The sequence below is a fragment of the Saccopteryx bilineata genome, chromosome 4 (genome assembly GCF_036850765.1).
Source record: "Saccopteryx bilineata isolate mSacBil1 chromosome 4, mSacBil1_pri_phased_curated, whole genome shotgun sequence".
NCBI lineage: Eukaryota > Metazoa > Chordata > Mammalia > Chiroptera > Emballonuridae > Saccopteryx > Saccopteryx bilineata.
Window position 1 is genome coordinate 36,667,559 of NC_089493.1, and position 13,991 is coordinate 36,681,549.

The window sequence follows — 13,991 nt, forward strand, 5'->3', positions numbered from 1 at the left end:
CTGGAAATATGAGGGCTTTCGTGGCGGGTGGCTCTTATGAGCAAGCAGGGCAGATGGCAGAAATGTAGCCTTGGCAGAGGCCCCAGGGAGGGGGAAGCAGTGATATGTCAGTATTGGCAATAAAATGACCTGATTTAATTGGAGGCTTCCTAACACTTCTCAAATGAACCATGCAAAGAGAGTTACAGCAATTGTGGAGCTTACCAGACCGTTACTGTGTTAGCGCTTTTATGCCTGTACAGTGTTTTAGGGAATTCTAGTGACCTCTGCCAGGCCCTCTGTAGAGCTGGTGCTATCACTGTCACCAGGAATCAGAAGGACACCGAGGACAGACGTGCCTCCTGGCGCTGCTCGCTCCCAAGCACTTCTCTCTCCCTGCTCTTCCGCTATCACAGAGCTGAGTGGGCAACTCTCATCTCAGGCCTTTCCAAAAATACGGGCGTCTGTTTTAGAAAAGCCATGGTTTCTGTGGATTGTGTTCATGGGGCCTATTTGTGTAGCATGAAGGAAATTTAAAACTCCTTCAGATTCCTGATGACGTGCCTGGTTTCAGACACCACGGAAAGTGCTGAGCGGTTGAAAACGGCCAGTGAGGAACGCAAGCGGAGTTGGCGGAACCAGGGAGGGAGAGCCAAGGCGCGGGGCTGGGGTCCCTCTTCCCCAGACAGTGCGACCTTATTCTGCACAGAGATGCATGAAGAAGGACAGCTGCTGCTAAGCAAGGGTTTCTGAACTGGCCACAGACAGTCCACTATCACATGACTGCTCTGACCACATACAGCTGAGAATCCTATCTAGCCCTGTTCACTCCTAGACACAGAGGGCACTCTGAGGACTCATCCAGCGATGCCCACGTTGCTTCTGGTTTTCCTAAGAGACGACACTAAAAACACACAAGGCGTTTTAATTTCACCTCCGTCATTGCTAATTCTCTGCACTGAAAATGACCTGGGGCCGACATTAAATCCTAGGCTGGCTGCCCCACAACAGCTGCGCAGCCAGAGGCCTGCCAGAGACCCATGCTGCCAGAGGGAAATATCACTAAGGAGGAGCAGTCACTGTCATAAATAACAACAGCAAACCATAATATACATAGCAGCGAGCAACAGTAGCCCTAGTAGTAATGATAATGGCAAGCACTCCTGAGGGCCTTCCTCCTAACTTCATACACTCCAGTCCTAACCACCACCATCATGTAAGGCACATTCATCCTCAGGTGCGGCCGGCTCATGAAAGCAAGGTCAAGTGCTTATGGGTCCAGAGCAATTGACTGGCGGGGCCAGGAATCAGACCCACGTCCACCACGGCACATGCTCAGATCATACCGGATATGGAGTCCTAACTTTTCAACAGGATGTGTGGGCAAAAGGTAACTATGACGAAGGTTTGGGAGCTCAGGGAAGCCTGCACTTTGCTTCTCCATTATTTGCATGGAGGAGTGATTCGGCAGTGATGATCCCTGTAGCATGTCCACACAGATAAAGATGGGCTCTGGCCTGAAATCTATCTTTAACTGCAGTCGGTTTGGGGCCAGAGTTCTAATGAAGTATGCACAGCTCAGCAGAGCCGTCATCGCCCTGGGAAAACCAACTCAGAATGTGCCTGGGGAGTGAGCGCACTCAATACACAGCTACACCCTCCTCTTGAACACTCGACCCGTTTACTCATGCCCTTGGGCTGGGCTCCCAGCGGGGTCAGACTTACGTAGGCTGGTTTGTAAGGGGTGCTGGAATCTGAAGGGACGGGCTGCATATTCCTATCACCTCCCATTTGTTTGTAGCGGTGCTTGGGACAGGAAGGACTGTCAGGAACGTGCCACGAGTGGCCCTCAGACATGGATTTACCTGAAACAAAAAACAACAAGCGCTAGGCCATTCTCTCCAAGCCAAGGATTTGTGTTTAGATACACAGAGATGGTCATGGGTAACATGGCATCAGGTGACAGTGTAACATGAGTTCTGCAGCTTTCCTTGCAAAGCATGCACGTTTGCAAATGTCAGTATGTCCCAGAGGGAATGAAATGAGTCATGCAACTGAGCAACACTGGGCTTCGCCAGGTGGGTTCACAATGGAGCACGACGAACATAGGATTTGCTGCGGGACAGGTGGCATTTTGGAGCCGGGGTCTCTAGTGGTGGGGACACTGCAGCCAGCTGGGTCTGGGGGCCAAGAGGACTGAAGGCCTGTCAGGAGTGAGGGGAAGAGTAAACATCAGGATGGACTTGGGGACCAAAGGGCCGCGTGTGGCTGTACCTCACCACTGCAGACGGGCCGGGGCAGGGATTAAAGATTAGAGCTGCAAGTCAAGGACAGAAGGTTTCTTCTGCGACAAACGCAACAGTACCTCTAGCCCCTCTTACCCACTCACCCACCCTCTTCTCAGGAAATCAGCGTAAGAAAGAAAATAGTTCCAAACCAAGCCACCCTGAAGAAAGCTTGGCCCATGCCGACGGCCTTGAGTTAGATGGCGGGAAAATAAAAACTTAAAAGAGGCAGCGTGACAAATTTCCCTCTGCGCAGGCCTGACGGGGCGGGCGGGGGGGGGGGGGGGAGGGATGGCGGCCAGACCGCCCCACCTGGGCGGGGCCTTGTGAGGAACGGGCAGGTACGTGTGAGTACGGCAGTGTGAATACACCATGACGCAAGGGCCATGGTGTCCACGGAAGGCAGAGGTCAGACACGACACGGGAGCGAGGTTTAGGATGCAGTGTGCGCCACAGGACGCTGCCACGTCGAGACATGCACGGGCAGGGGCCTACCAGAAGATGCTTTCAAAGTTTTTGTGGTCATTTTAAGATATGCCTCAGGATTTTCAGGGATTTCTACATCTGAAAAAGAATAATGTCATTTTCCTCACTGCAGGTGCCTGTAGATGAAGGTCCCGTATTAAATTAAAACAGTAGAAACATTGTCTCACTGGAAGGAGAAAAGTAACTATCCTTTACCTGTTTTATTAAAAAGCTTTAAAAAAAACTAGGAGGAGTTTCTCCAGCCATCTCCCAACCGTCCAAAGCAGTAGTGGGGGAGGGGAGCGCACAGAGAGAACGAAAACCATCTACAACTACTCTGAAAAAAAACTGAAAAGTTCACTGATGAGCCTGAGCCATCAGCGAATAGTCTCAATGTCCCAACGTGAATTTCCCTTTTTCCCTTCCATCACATCGTTAAGCCAGCTCTCCGGGGAGTCAAGAGTAGGCAGGACAGAACACAGAAAGCCACAGGAGGTTCTAGGTCAGCCATAGCTGGACTCTGGATCAGGGTTGGCCATGTTGCTAAGGGACTAAAAACATGGCCGAATGGCTCAGTGTCAAGGGCTCTGCACCCCCAGGCCTGTTACCTGACAGTGCGCTGTAGTATGGGCCTTCCTCGTCGTCTTCGTGAGAGGAAGAGCCCCCCACGTCGCCCGTGTGATCCCACTCCAGAGGGATGGAGTCCACGCTGACGGGGGTCTCACAGCCTGACCGCTCGGGCCCCAGTGCTGGGGGCACCAGGTGACAGAGGGACTGCGGGGACGAGGGCTCCTCCATCTCTCTCCTCTTCCGCCACGAGTCCGTCTGGATCTCTCTGGGGTCTTCCATGTCCGTTTCGTTCTCAGAGGCCTCCTTTTCATCTTCCAAGCCCTAGAATGGGAGAACCCAGTTTTCAGAATTAATCAATTAACCTAATTACCGGCTGTTGCAGTTATGAGGAGCCTTAGAAGTCAGCCTGTCCGGCAGCTCCTGAGAAAAGCCACCAGCCACATTTCTGAGGAAACTAAAACACATCAGGCCCTGTGTGTGGCGATTCCAACTTAGACCATCTAGTGTGAGGCCTCGAATTTCTAGTTCCCAAAACTCCATTTCCTTTCCTAGATAAAAAGCTTAAATTTGATAACCTACGTTAAACAACTTTATCTAGAAAACAAATGGAAGCCAAAGTTTCATTGATGGTTAATGGCAGGTTCCTTCCGAGATCAGAAAATTAAAAATTAAAAAATTTTTGAAGGCTGTTAGTGTTCTGAATAAGTCACACGTTCAAGGACCCCATGGACCAGGTTTTCTCTTTTTATCCCTAACCTTACTGTCTAGAATACAGACTCTTATTCTGTGTTACAATGACTCTAAGAAAAGTGACTATAAGTTGCTATCTTTAAAAATGAGAGTAAGGTAAGCTATTATTGAGGCTATGCTGATGAAGAAATTATGTTGGATGCTGGCCAGTTGAAGACACAAAAAAAACGAAAGGCAGGCAGTTGTGTTGGTGGGTGAAAAAAATACAAAGCAGGCAAGAATTTTCAGAAGTGCTATCCTTTCTATCGGGAAATGGGAGCTTCTAAGTAACTGTGACAATTTTTCAACATAGTTTTTTTAAAAAAAGTCATAAGATCAATCACTGTTAACCATCCCATGGGAAGTCTGGTAACCTATCCAGGGAGTGGCCCCCTACCGGGGCGCGGGAGGTCAGCCGCCGGTGGAAGCGCGACACCCGGCCGAACACCTCCTGGCAGTATCGGTGGAGCTCCTCCAACTCGTCTTCAATCAGCACAGCATCTAGGGGCTCGCTCTTCTGAATCAGCTGCTCCCCGAAAACGATGAGCTGATCGATCTTGTTGGTGTTCAGTGTGATTTCCTGCTGGAAACCCTATGTAGAATATGAGAGAGGATTTCAAAGAAAGAAATTTCTCCGAGGATTCAGTATCTGTTTCTTCTAACAAGCTACAGAAAAAAAGCATTAAAATGTCAATTATTGTTTTGTTCCCTCACCTAGTACTTCAAGCGTCATCAATTTTTAACAAGGAGATCATTTAAAATGACTTCACATTATGTTATTCCTCCCCTTTCTGGGCACGGACTTTTCCAATAAAATAATTCTGAAAGTTTGACGTGGACGGACATTACTGGTATTGTCCTACTGACTCTTGGTAGAAACAGAAAAGTTCCCACAGTAAGTCACCCACGGGCCTGTGCTTCTGCTGAAACAATACCAGTGCTCAATAGTGCCATTACAGTAAGGAAAACAAATTTCCATTCCCAATTTCTTGTAAAATCTAGCCAAGGAGGAAATGCTGTGAGATTATGGGGTAATACAGATTATTTGTTTCAGTGGGAGAGGAGATGGTATCTGCTCTGGGCCCCACTCCTGACAGAGCTTTTCCCTATTATACTGCACACGTGCACTCGGACCTGCGTGCTGGAGAAAGAGCGTCTCATGAACTTTTGTTTGGAACCTCAAGAGTGTTCTTTCCTTTGATGATTAAAATTACAGGTGGATGCAGCCTGGCTGCTTTAACAGCTCTGGAATCTGTTCCCACCCAGGGTATCCGGTGAAATTTGTACTCGGCCCACTCTCCTCTGCAAAGGTGCATACTTTTCCTTTTCCTTTAAGTGAGAGGCAGGGAGATACACAGACTCCCACATGTGCCCTGACTGGGATCCACCTGGCTATCCTATTTGGAGCCGATGCTTGAATCAACCAAGCTATTTTTAGCACCTGAGGCTGACACACTTGGAGCAACTGAGCCATCCTCAGCGCCCAAGGCCAATGCTGAAACCAATCGAGCCACTGGCTGCAGGAGGAAAAGAGGGAGAGGAGGAGGAGGGAAAGAGAAACAGATGGTCATTTCTATGTGCCCTGACGAGGAATCGAACACAAAGATGTCTATATGCTGTGCCAACGCTCTAGCCACTGAGCAAAGTGGCCAGGGCTTAGGTGCATTAAGAGGGGCTGAGAGAGAAAGCCTTACGTTCAGTTGGCGCATCTTGTCATCGGCGTCGCTCTCGGAGAAGTGCTCCACATTGGTCAGCTGCAGGTCCATCTCTGTGAGCCACACCAGGATGCTCTCCCTGGTGCCCTCGAATTCTTCCCTTTGATTGGTGAAATGCTGCAAAAGGGGAAGAAAAATACGTGTGTGTTGATGGCAGAACGAGAGTGCAGGCAGACAAGTTACTTCTGGCTGAAGGGCACGGACCCCTGGAGTACTCAGACAGAAGCTTGTCTCCAGGCACCCCGGGGACCCACGCATTCAGGGACCAGCGTGGGGTCAGGAGCCTGGAGTCTGTCCTGGCAAGTGAGGGTACAGAATATTGGCCGTGATCTTTAAGGTCCTTGCAGCACTTAAAATTTTCTAATTCTCTAGTCTAAGTAGGTGATTTTCTCAACCTACCCTTTGAGGAACCTTGCCTGCTTTTACCCATTAGCTGTCTGTGGAAGCGTTTGCCTGACAGAAGGATTCAGTAGCTTGCAGACAAATAATTACTGAACTCAGGGTTGAGCCTGGACCAGTGCTGCACCGGTCTTCACTGATGTATCATAATTCTGGATGTGCTTCCTCAGAGAATGAGGGCCCTGAGGAGGACTCAGCACCTCCAATTACGGATGCCTCTCAGGTTACATCATAGATGGGCAACCTATTCTCACACAAACGTAACTTTCGGTGCCAAATGAGGGTCGCAGCCAAGTCAGCAGGAATTAAACTAATGCAAGGGGGTTGCCTGAGATGCTAGCCAGTTTCTTCCTGAGAGGGTTAAAAAACCCCAAAGCCCAGATTTTCAACCTTTAGAATGGGTTCAAGAGCATCATGTCCCGAGAACAGAAGCAGGGGTTAAAATTACTTCCTGCAGACACAATGCACACTGGCCCCGGCAGTCTCTACCTGGGCCCACAAAGGCTGGCATGGCACGGCTTCTGAACAACAGAAATCCAAGGTGAATGTTACATTAAAAAAAATTTTTTTTTTTTTTCATCTTTTCTGAAGCTGGAAACAGGGAGAGACAGTCAGACAGACTCCCGCATGCGCCCGACCGGGATCCACCCGGCACGCCCACCAGGGGGCGATGCTCTGCCCATCCTGGGCGTCGCCATGTTGCGACCCTCCTGGGTGTCGCCATATTGCGACCAGAGCCACTCTAGCGCCTGGGGCAGAGGCCACAGAGCCATCCCCAGCGCCCGGGCCATCTTTTGCTCCAATGGAGCCTTGGCTGCGGGAGGGGAAGAGAGAGACAGAGAGGAAGGCGCGGCGGAGGGGTGGAGAAGCAAATGGGCGCTTCTCCTATGTGCCCTGGCCGGGAATCGAACCCGGGTCCTCCGCATGCTAGGCCGACGCTCTACCGCTGAGCCAAGCGGCCAGGGCCTAAAAAATTTTTTAAAAGCCCTGGCTGGATGGCTCGGATGGTTAGAGCATCATCCCGAAGCGTGGGGGTTGCTGGTTTGATCCCAGGTCAGGGCACACACAGGAAGAGACTGATGTTCCTCCCTCCCTCCCTCTCTCTCTCTCTCTCTCCCTCTCTCTCAAATTAATAAACATTAAAAAAATTATCCATGAAATATTTAAAAAGGAAAATAAAACCCAACCTCTGTGTGCTCTGAAATTCAGAGAACTGCTGTCCCAAACCTGCACAGTGCAGAGGGGGCCCTGCCCAGGAAACAACAGGACAGAGAAGTGGACAGCTGGACAAAGTGGGCCTCCGTCCAGGCGGAGGTGCAGCCCAGGGCTGGCTGTGCCCACCCCGTGGGCAGTTGCAGGAAGCGAAAAAAGAGATGTGTTTGCTAACACGAATCAGATAGACAAGCTCGGCCTCGGAAGCCTGCTCACAGGCCCAAGACCGCTCTGGAAACAGAGCTGGCAGCTCTGGGCTTGAACAGAAGGGAAGAACGCTAAGCTAGCTCAGGCCTTCCCTGAAACCTCCCACCCGCCGCTCGGCTGCACCCCAAGACCACACGTCGCTTCTCCCCGAGTCTGCAGCAGCCCCGAGACGGACGCGGGAGGAGGTTACCCGGAGTCGCCGCAGGATGGCCGTGACCCGCCTCTGGAGGCTGTCCCAGCGCTGGTTGCCCTCGTGGACCATCTGCTTCAGCCTGCTGGCCGTGTCGGTGCGGTTCTCGCGGGCCAGCCGCCGGTACTGCTTGTTGACCAGCTCCAGCTGAGTGAGCCTCTCGTGGACCTGCCGCTGGAAGGCCTGCGCCACACGGAGCAGCCGTCAGGGCCGGGACGCCTCTGCCAGACCCCAGGCGGCCGGCTGCACGCGGTGAATCCCCAAACCAAAGTGGCAACGGGGGCGGGGGGCTGGCTTCACCCGCTCCTTTGATGCCAAGAACAGGCTCTCACGTTCACTGCCTGCCCGCGGCACGCATTGGGAACGCCTGGCCAGCCTGTCTCAGCAGCTGACGGCAGGCTGTGGACGGGGCCCTGGACGGGGCTAGGGGGAAGCCATCCCTTAGAGCCAGCCAGTCGTTCTAGCTGCCCCTCAGCCTGCCGCAGCCTCGGTCACAGGAGCACCGGGCTGGGGAGGGCCCACGTACCTCAAACCTCTTCAGCTCTTCTTTGGCCACCGTGTACAACACCTCTGAGGAGTTCGGGAAGGCCGCTGTCCTCTCGGCTGACTTGAGCCAGTCTTCAAAGCGGGAGTAATCCTCTAAGAACTTCTGCCACAGGCGCCAGGTCTCCTCGATTCTGTCAGAAAGGAGGCAACTTAGGGCAAGCCACCCATCTGGACCACAGCTCTCGCACCCCCTTCTCTCCTGACTGCTCCCATTCCTGACCGGCCCCGCCCCCCACACCCAGTGCCGGCACCACCGAGGTGGAGAGACCCTAACACCCTTCTGGGAAGTAACCAGGGACACTGCTTCTTGGTCAGCTTACGGTTGTTCCAGGAGGTGCCAAGCCCCTTAAAGCTCCTACCGCAGAAGTTAACAGCAGACAGGGCCTCCTCCACTGCCTTCTGCTGGGGACACGGGGGTACAGGGCCAGCCCCGGTTACACCGCAGCACGGGAGAGCGGGGACAAAGGTACTACCCCAGTGGTATGTTTTCCCTTGAATCATGTCTTTAATAAGCACTAGTTCATCTACTGCGCCTTCTCTGCCGACACTCCAGACACGCGGGGGCAGCTGGGTTCTTACTTCATCCGCCGTTCCATCGACATGGCGCAGATGTTCCTCCAGCGTCTGTCCAGGCTTCTGGTGGTCTGCTGGATGGAGTCACACTCGGTCTCATTGGCACAGGCGTCGGAGTCGTGCAGGAGGACATCGCAGATGTTGAACACAGACTCCACCCCTGCACTGTGCTGTTCGATGTCTCGTTGCAGGTCCTATGATTACATTAGAGGCAGAAGCGCCTTGAGATGACGGTGGTGGTGGGTGGGTCGGCATCAAAGGTTAGGGTTAGGGGCACAGTCCTGGGGGCACGCCCGCGCTGGAAGCAGCAACACAGACTGAGTCTCCCTCATCTTTGTGCAGCCCTTGTGCTGCAGCCGCTGACACAGAACCTAAGCCCTGACAACAGCAAGGATGGAGCTGCTGAACTGACTGTGTCCGGGAGTGGGAACAGTAGGGGACCCCTCCTGAGAGCCCACTGCCCCCAGGCTGGGAGGCGGCACGGGACCCACTCCGTACCACCCAACTCCAAGGGCCTCAAAGGCAGACGTGGCTTTGGGGACGTCTTCATTGGGAAACCGAGTTTTTTCAGCAGGATTTAGAACTTGGTAACAGAAACTCTTAACCCTTTATGTGTCACAGAATTCTTAAATCTACTAAGACCTTTGTGTTATCTTCACACAGATCCCAGGTCGTGCATGCTGCATGAGCCTCTTGTGGAGCCGCACAGCCCACAGCCTCCCATGAGCCCACCCCAGGGCTCCACGGCCCAAGGGAAGGAATCGGAGGCAGACACCCCTCCCCCACTGACGGGGTCCAGCCAAGCGTGGGGAGGGGAGTCGTGTCCTGTGATGGTGATAGTGATGCAGTCCCCTTATTCGGAAGGAACATTCACGAATATATATGGTTGTAGGAAAAACAGAAAACTTGTTTAGGAATAAACATGGTATTTTCAGTTATTACTCAGAGACGATGTCCTTCACTGCTGTCTGCTCCTCATGTCAGGAGTGATAAGGGGCCTGTTTGTTTCGCCAATCTAAATGAATTAGGCTTCTCTCGACATCCAAATTAATCCTACTGTCCAAATTACACTGCGAAATAGCAAAGTTAAACAAGCCGCTATCAACAGTAAAAGTTCCCTGGATTTAATGAACGTGAGCTTGCAGGAGGAAGGGCTTCATAAACAGTGCCCGCCACCGTCCACAGGAAGGCACCGTGCAGTTCACTCCGGGTTATCTCAATGGCTAATTCTGGAGATTACACAGGACTAATACTTCTTACGTTTCTTCTAATAAATGCACAATTTGGATCACTCTGTGTTCAAGTGGATAGGAAAGAATAAAATGCTAACACTCAAATGTATTTTAAACCAACCAGTTCTTAACACAGATCCTAACTGATTAAAACGAGCGCCTCCACGTGACACTCAGAAGGAAATGTGTTTTCCCCTCTCACTCTGCACGTCCCATGAGATGTGCAGCCCCGGACAGACGAAAGCCTGACACGCTGCCTGCGGGGAGTCTCCCTGGGGCCGGGGCGAGGACGGGCTTTCTAATGACTACGTTTATGGAGAACTCTCACTGGTCCACGGAATTGTCCTGGGCTTTCCTAACATTTACCCAGATCGATAGAAATCCCTTTTAACTTTGTTAAAATAACAAATAAGGAACCCTAACACTGGTGCTAAATGAGTAATACCGAAAATAGTCCTACCAATGGTACCCACTCAGGAGTGAGTTTGCACAATAATTAGATTTCAGAAACTGTTCCAATGTAATCTGAAGAAGCGGACCTAAGAAACAACATAAAACAAAGTGAAAGGCCTTCGCCAACAGTTTCTGGAAATGGGCTCCTGCTCGGTTTGTGTTTCTGCGCCCGAGCAGGTGACATAGAGCCCCAGAGCTGGGGAGGAGCTCAGGACAGGGGAGACAGGAAACTAGGGAACGCAGCCAGGAGGAATGAGCACACAGAAGGGACTAGAAAAAAGAAGATAAAGGAAGCCAAGAAGAAAACCAGGCTGAGAGGGCAGAAAATCAGGTGGGTGGTGCCCAGGGTGGTTTTGGAACGTCTCCCTGGGAGTAGCCGGGGTGGGGAGCACGTCTGTCGGGGTGGTCGTGGGGAGGAGTGGGGGGTGGGAGCACGTCTGTCGGGGTGGTCGTGGGGAGGAGTGGGGGGGTGGGGAGCACGTCTGTCGGGGTGGTCGTGGGGAGGAGTGGGGGGGTGGGGAGCACGTCTGTCGGGGTGGTCGTGGGGAGGAGTGGGGGGGGTCGGGAGCACGTCTGTCGGGTGGTCGTGGGGAGGAGTGGGGGGTGGGGAGCACGTCTGTCGGGGTGGTCGTGGGGAGGAGTGGGGGGGGTGGGGAGCACGTCTGTCGGGGTGGTCGTGGGGAGGAGTGGGGGGGTGGGAGCACGTCTGTCAGGGTGGTCGTGGGGAGGAGTGGGGGGGTGGGGAGCACGTCTGTCGGGGTGGTCGTGGGGAGGAGTGGGGGGGGGGTCGGGAGCACGTCTGTCGGGTGGTCGTGGGGAGGAGTGGGGGGGTGGGGAGCACGTCTGTTGGGGTGGTCGTGGGGAGGAGTGGGGGGGGTAGGAGCACGTCTGTCGGGGTGGTCGTGGGGAGGAGTGGGGGGGTGGGGAGCACGTCTGTTGGGGTGGTCGTGGGGAGGGTCGGGAGCCCATCTGTCGGGGTGGTCGTGGGGAGGAGTGGGGGGGTGGGAGCACGTCTGTTGGGGTGGTCGTGGGGAGGAGTGGGGGGTCGGGAGCACGCCTGTCAGGGTGGTTGTGGGGAGGAGTGGGGGGGTGGGGAGCACGTCTGTCGGGGTGGTCGTGGGGAGGAGTGGGGGGGGAGCACGTCTGTTGGGGTGGTCGTGGGGAGGAGTGGGGGGGGTCAGGAGCACGTCTGTCGGGTGGTCGTGGGGAGGAGTGGGGGGGTGGGAGCACGTCTGTTGGGGTGGTCGTGGGCAGGAGTGGGAGGTGGGGAGCACGTCTGTTGGGGTGGTCATGGGGAGGAGTGTGGGGGGTGGGGAGCACGTCTGTTGGGGTGGTCATGGGGAGGAGTGTGGGGGGGTGGGGAGCACGTCTGTCGGGGGGGTCGTGGGGAGGAGTAGCCGGGGTGGGAGCACGTCTGTCGGGGGGTCGCGGGGAGGAGTGGGGAGCACGTCTGTTGGGGGGTCGTGGGGAGGAGTGGGGGGGGTGGGGAGCACGTCTGTCGGGGGGTCGTGGGGAGGAGTGGGGGGTGGGGAGCATGTCTGTCGGGGGGTCGTGGGGAGGAGTGGGGGGTGGGGAGCACGTCTGTCGGGGTGGTCGTGGGGAGGAGTGGGGGGGTGGGGAGCATGTCTGTTGGGGTGTCGTGGGGAGGAGTGGGGGGGTAGGCATGAAGCTGACTTGGCCCGCTGGGGAGGCAGCTACTGGTCATCACAGAATGGGGGGGGCAACAACTCCCCCCACACCGCCGTCTGGCGCCCCACAAGAATGGGGAAAGCAAAGCAAACAGGAGTGATGCTGAAGACTCGATAAAAGTGGTTCCTGATTCACAAGTGTCAAGAGGTTGCACCCCCTGTACATTCTGAAGATGACCCCTTCCCCAGGGACAACGACACAGCCCTTATTTCCCAAAGACATTTCACACACCGGAGAGGATACATACAGGACTCTTCTAAGGGCTGACCCCTCCCACACTGGAGCCCCAAGGACACGAGAATGAGAAGTCGAGGACATCATGCCTCTTCATTACCAAGGCCTTTTGCAGAAGGGACTGCTTGGTGATCCCAAGTGGTTAGGTTTTATTTAATAAAGGGCTGGAGGCAATCAAGCCCTTTATTATATTTAATTAGTGATAGAAACACAGGTAAGGTTTTTTTTTATAAATGGCCCATACATAATTTTTGTGTGTGGCACATTCGTTTTTAGTGTTTGTTGATGAAACATTTAAGCCCTGGATTGAATACAATAAACACGTGGTAACTTTTTTTTTTTTTTAAACAAGAATACTAAAAGTTTTCTCAGGACATCTGTGGTACATGGGGAGGGAATAGTCCCTCCCCCCGCCCCAAAATGTCTATACCTTTATTTCCAGAACTTGTGAATATGTTGGTTTCCATAAACATGGAGAATCAAGGTCGCTATTCAGTTGACCTTAAAATAGGGACATTATCTTAAATTATCAGGCGGGGCCAATGTAATTCCAAGTCCTTAAAACTGGAAGCGGGAGGTGACGAGTGGAAGTGACCATGGGAGAGAGGCAAAGAGGAGCCATTTATTGGTATTAAAGATGGAGGAAGGGCCATCAGCCAAGACACGAGGAGACCTCCAGAGGCTGGAAAGGGTAAAGAAGTGAGCTCTTCCCCAAAGCAGCCGTGCTGACACCTTCATCTCAGCCCTGTGTCAGATTTCTGACCTCCAGACATAATAAATTAGTGTTAAGATGCTAAATTTGTAATTTGTCTGTTATAGTAGCGATAGAAAACTAGTAATATCTAACTTCTTTACAGTTATGGTAGCTGTGAATACCAACTGAATACTTTTTTTGGGGGGGTAACCAAAGGAGAAGCATTCCATATATATTGGAGATTCTGGTTGGGAACCTGTAAACCAACCAGACTGAAATTACGAAACACTTTAGTACAAGAACAAAGAAGGCCAGGAGTGGCTGCCGCTCCAAATTCTATGCTTTGGGGAAAAAATTCCCTGCACCTTAATGATGTGCTGTCACGTTTCGGATTTATAAAACGTTAACACACATTATTAGCCCCTGTGAAATTTATCCAGTGATTCTTTAAGAAGTACAATGTTGTCCGTTTCTGTGCTATTTACCTGAAAACCAGTATTATGAAATGTAAACATGCTAGAACACACAGCCGATGCGAGGAAGGTCTGGGTCACAGGCGCCGTGTCCACCCCACTCTGCCAACAGCTCCCGGCCCAGCCCCACCTGCTGCTCGGCGAGCCTCTTCTGGATCTCCTGGTCGTCACAGACGTCATAAACCACGGGCTTGGAAAGCTCGGACTCGATGCGAGCCAACCAGGTGCGAAGGCTGCTCATGTTCTTGTCTAACTGCTGAATGAAAGCAAAGGTCTCCTTCAGCTTCTTCACCCTAAACATATTTGCAGGGGGAAAAAAAAAAAGAGGTGGAACACAAAAGTGCAA

General features: G+C 52.8%; 1 protein-coding gene across 9 annotated transcripts in view; it reads right to left on the reverse strand.

Annotated features, from left to right (window-relative positions):
- Window positions 1-13,991, reverse strand: part of SYNE2 (spectrin repeat containing nuclear envelope protein 2) — a 351,348-nt gene that overhangs the window by 8,317 nt on the left and 329,040 nt on the right. For 7 of the 9 annotated variants that reach the window (XM_066272840.1, XM_066272839.1, XM_066272844.1 and 4 more), the window contains 9 exons: window positions 13,776-13,938; window positions 8,877-9,064; window positions 8,278-8,428; window positions 7,752-7,934; window positions 5,723-5,860; window positions 4,426-4,620; window positions 3,338-3,620; window positions 2,760-2,828; window positions 1,705-1,844 (listed from right to left, as the gene is read on the reverse strand). In XM_066272840.1, the coding sequence (XP_066128937.1) occupies window positions 1,705-1,844; window positions 2,760-2,828; window positions 3,338-3,620; window positions 4,426-4,620; window positions 5,723-5,860; window positions 7,752-7,934; window positions 8,278-8,428; window positions 8,877-9,064; window positions 13,776-13,938 (1,510 nt within the window). The remainder of the gene's footprint in view (window positions 1-1,704; window positions 1,845-2,759; window positions 2,829-3,337; window positions 3,621-4,425; window positions 4,621-5,722; window positions 5,861-7,751; window positions 7,935-8,277; window positions 8,429-8,876; window positions 9,065-13,775; window positions 13,939-13,991) is intronic. The other 2 variants (XM_066272842.1, XM_066272841.1) reach the window with 1 other exon arrangement.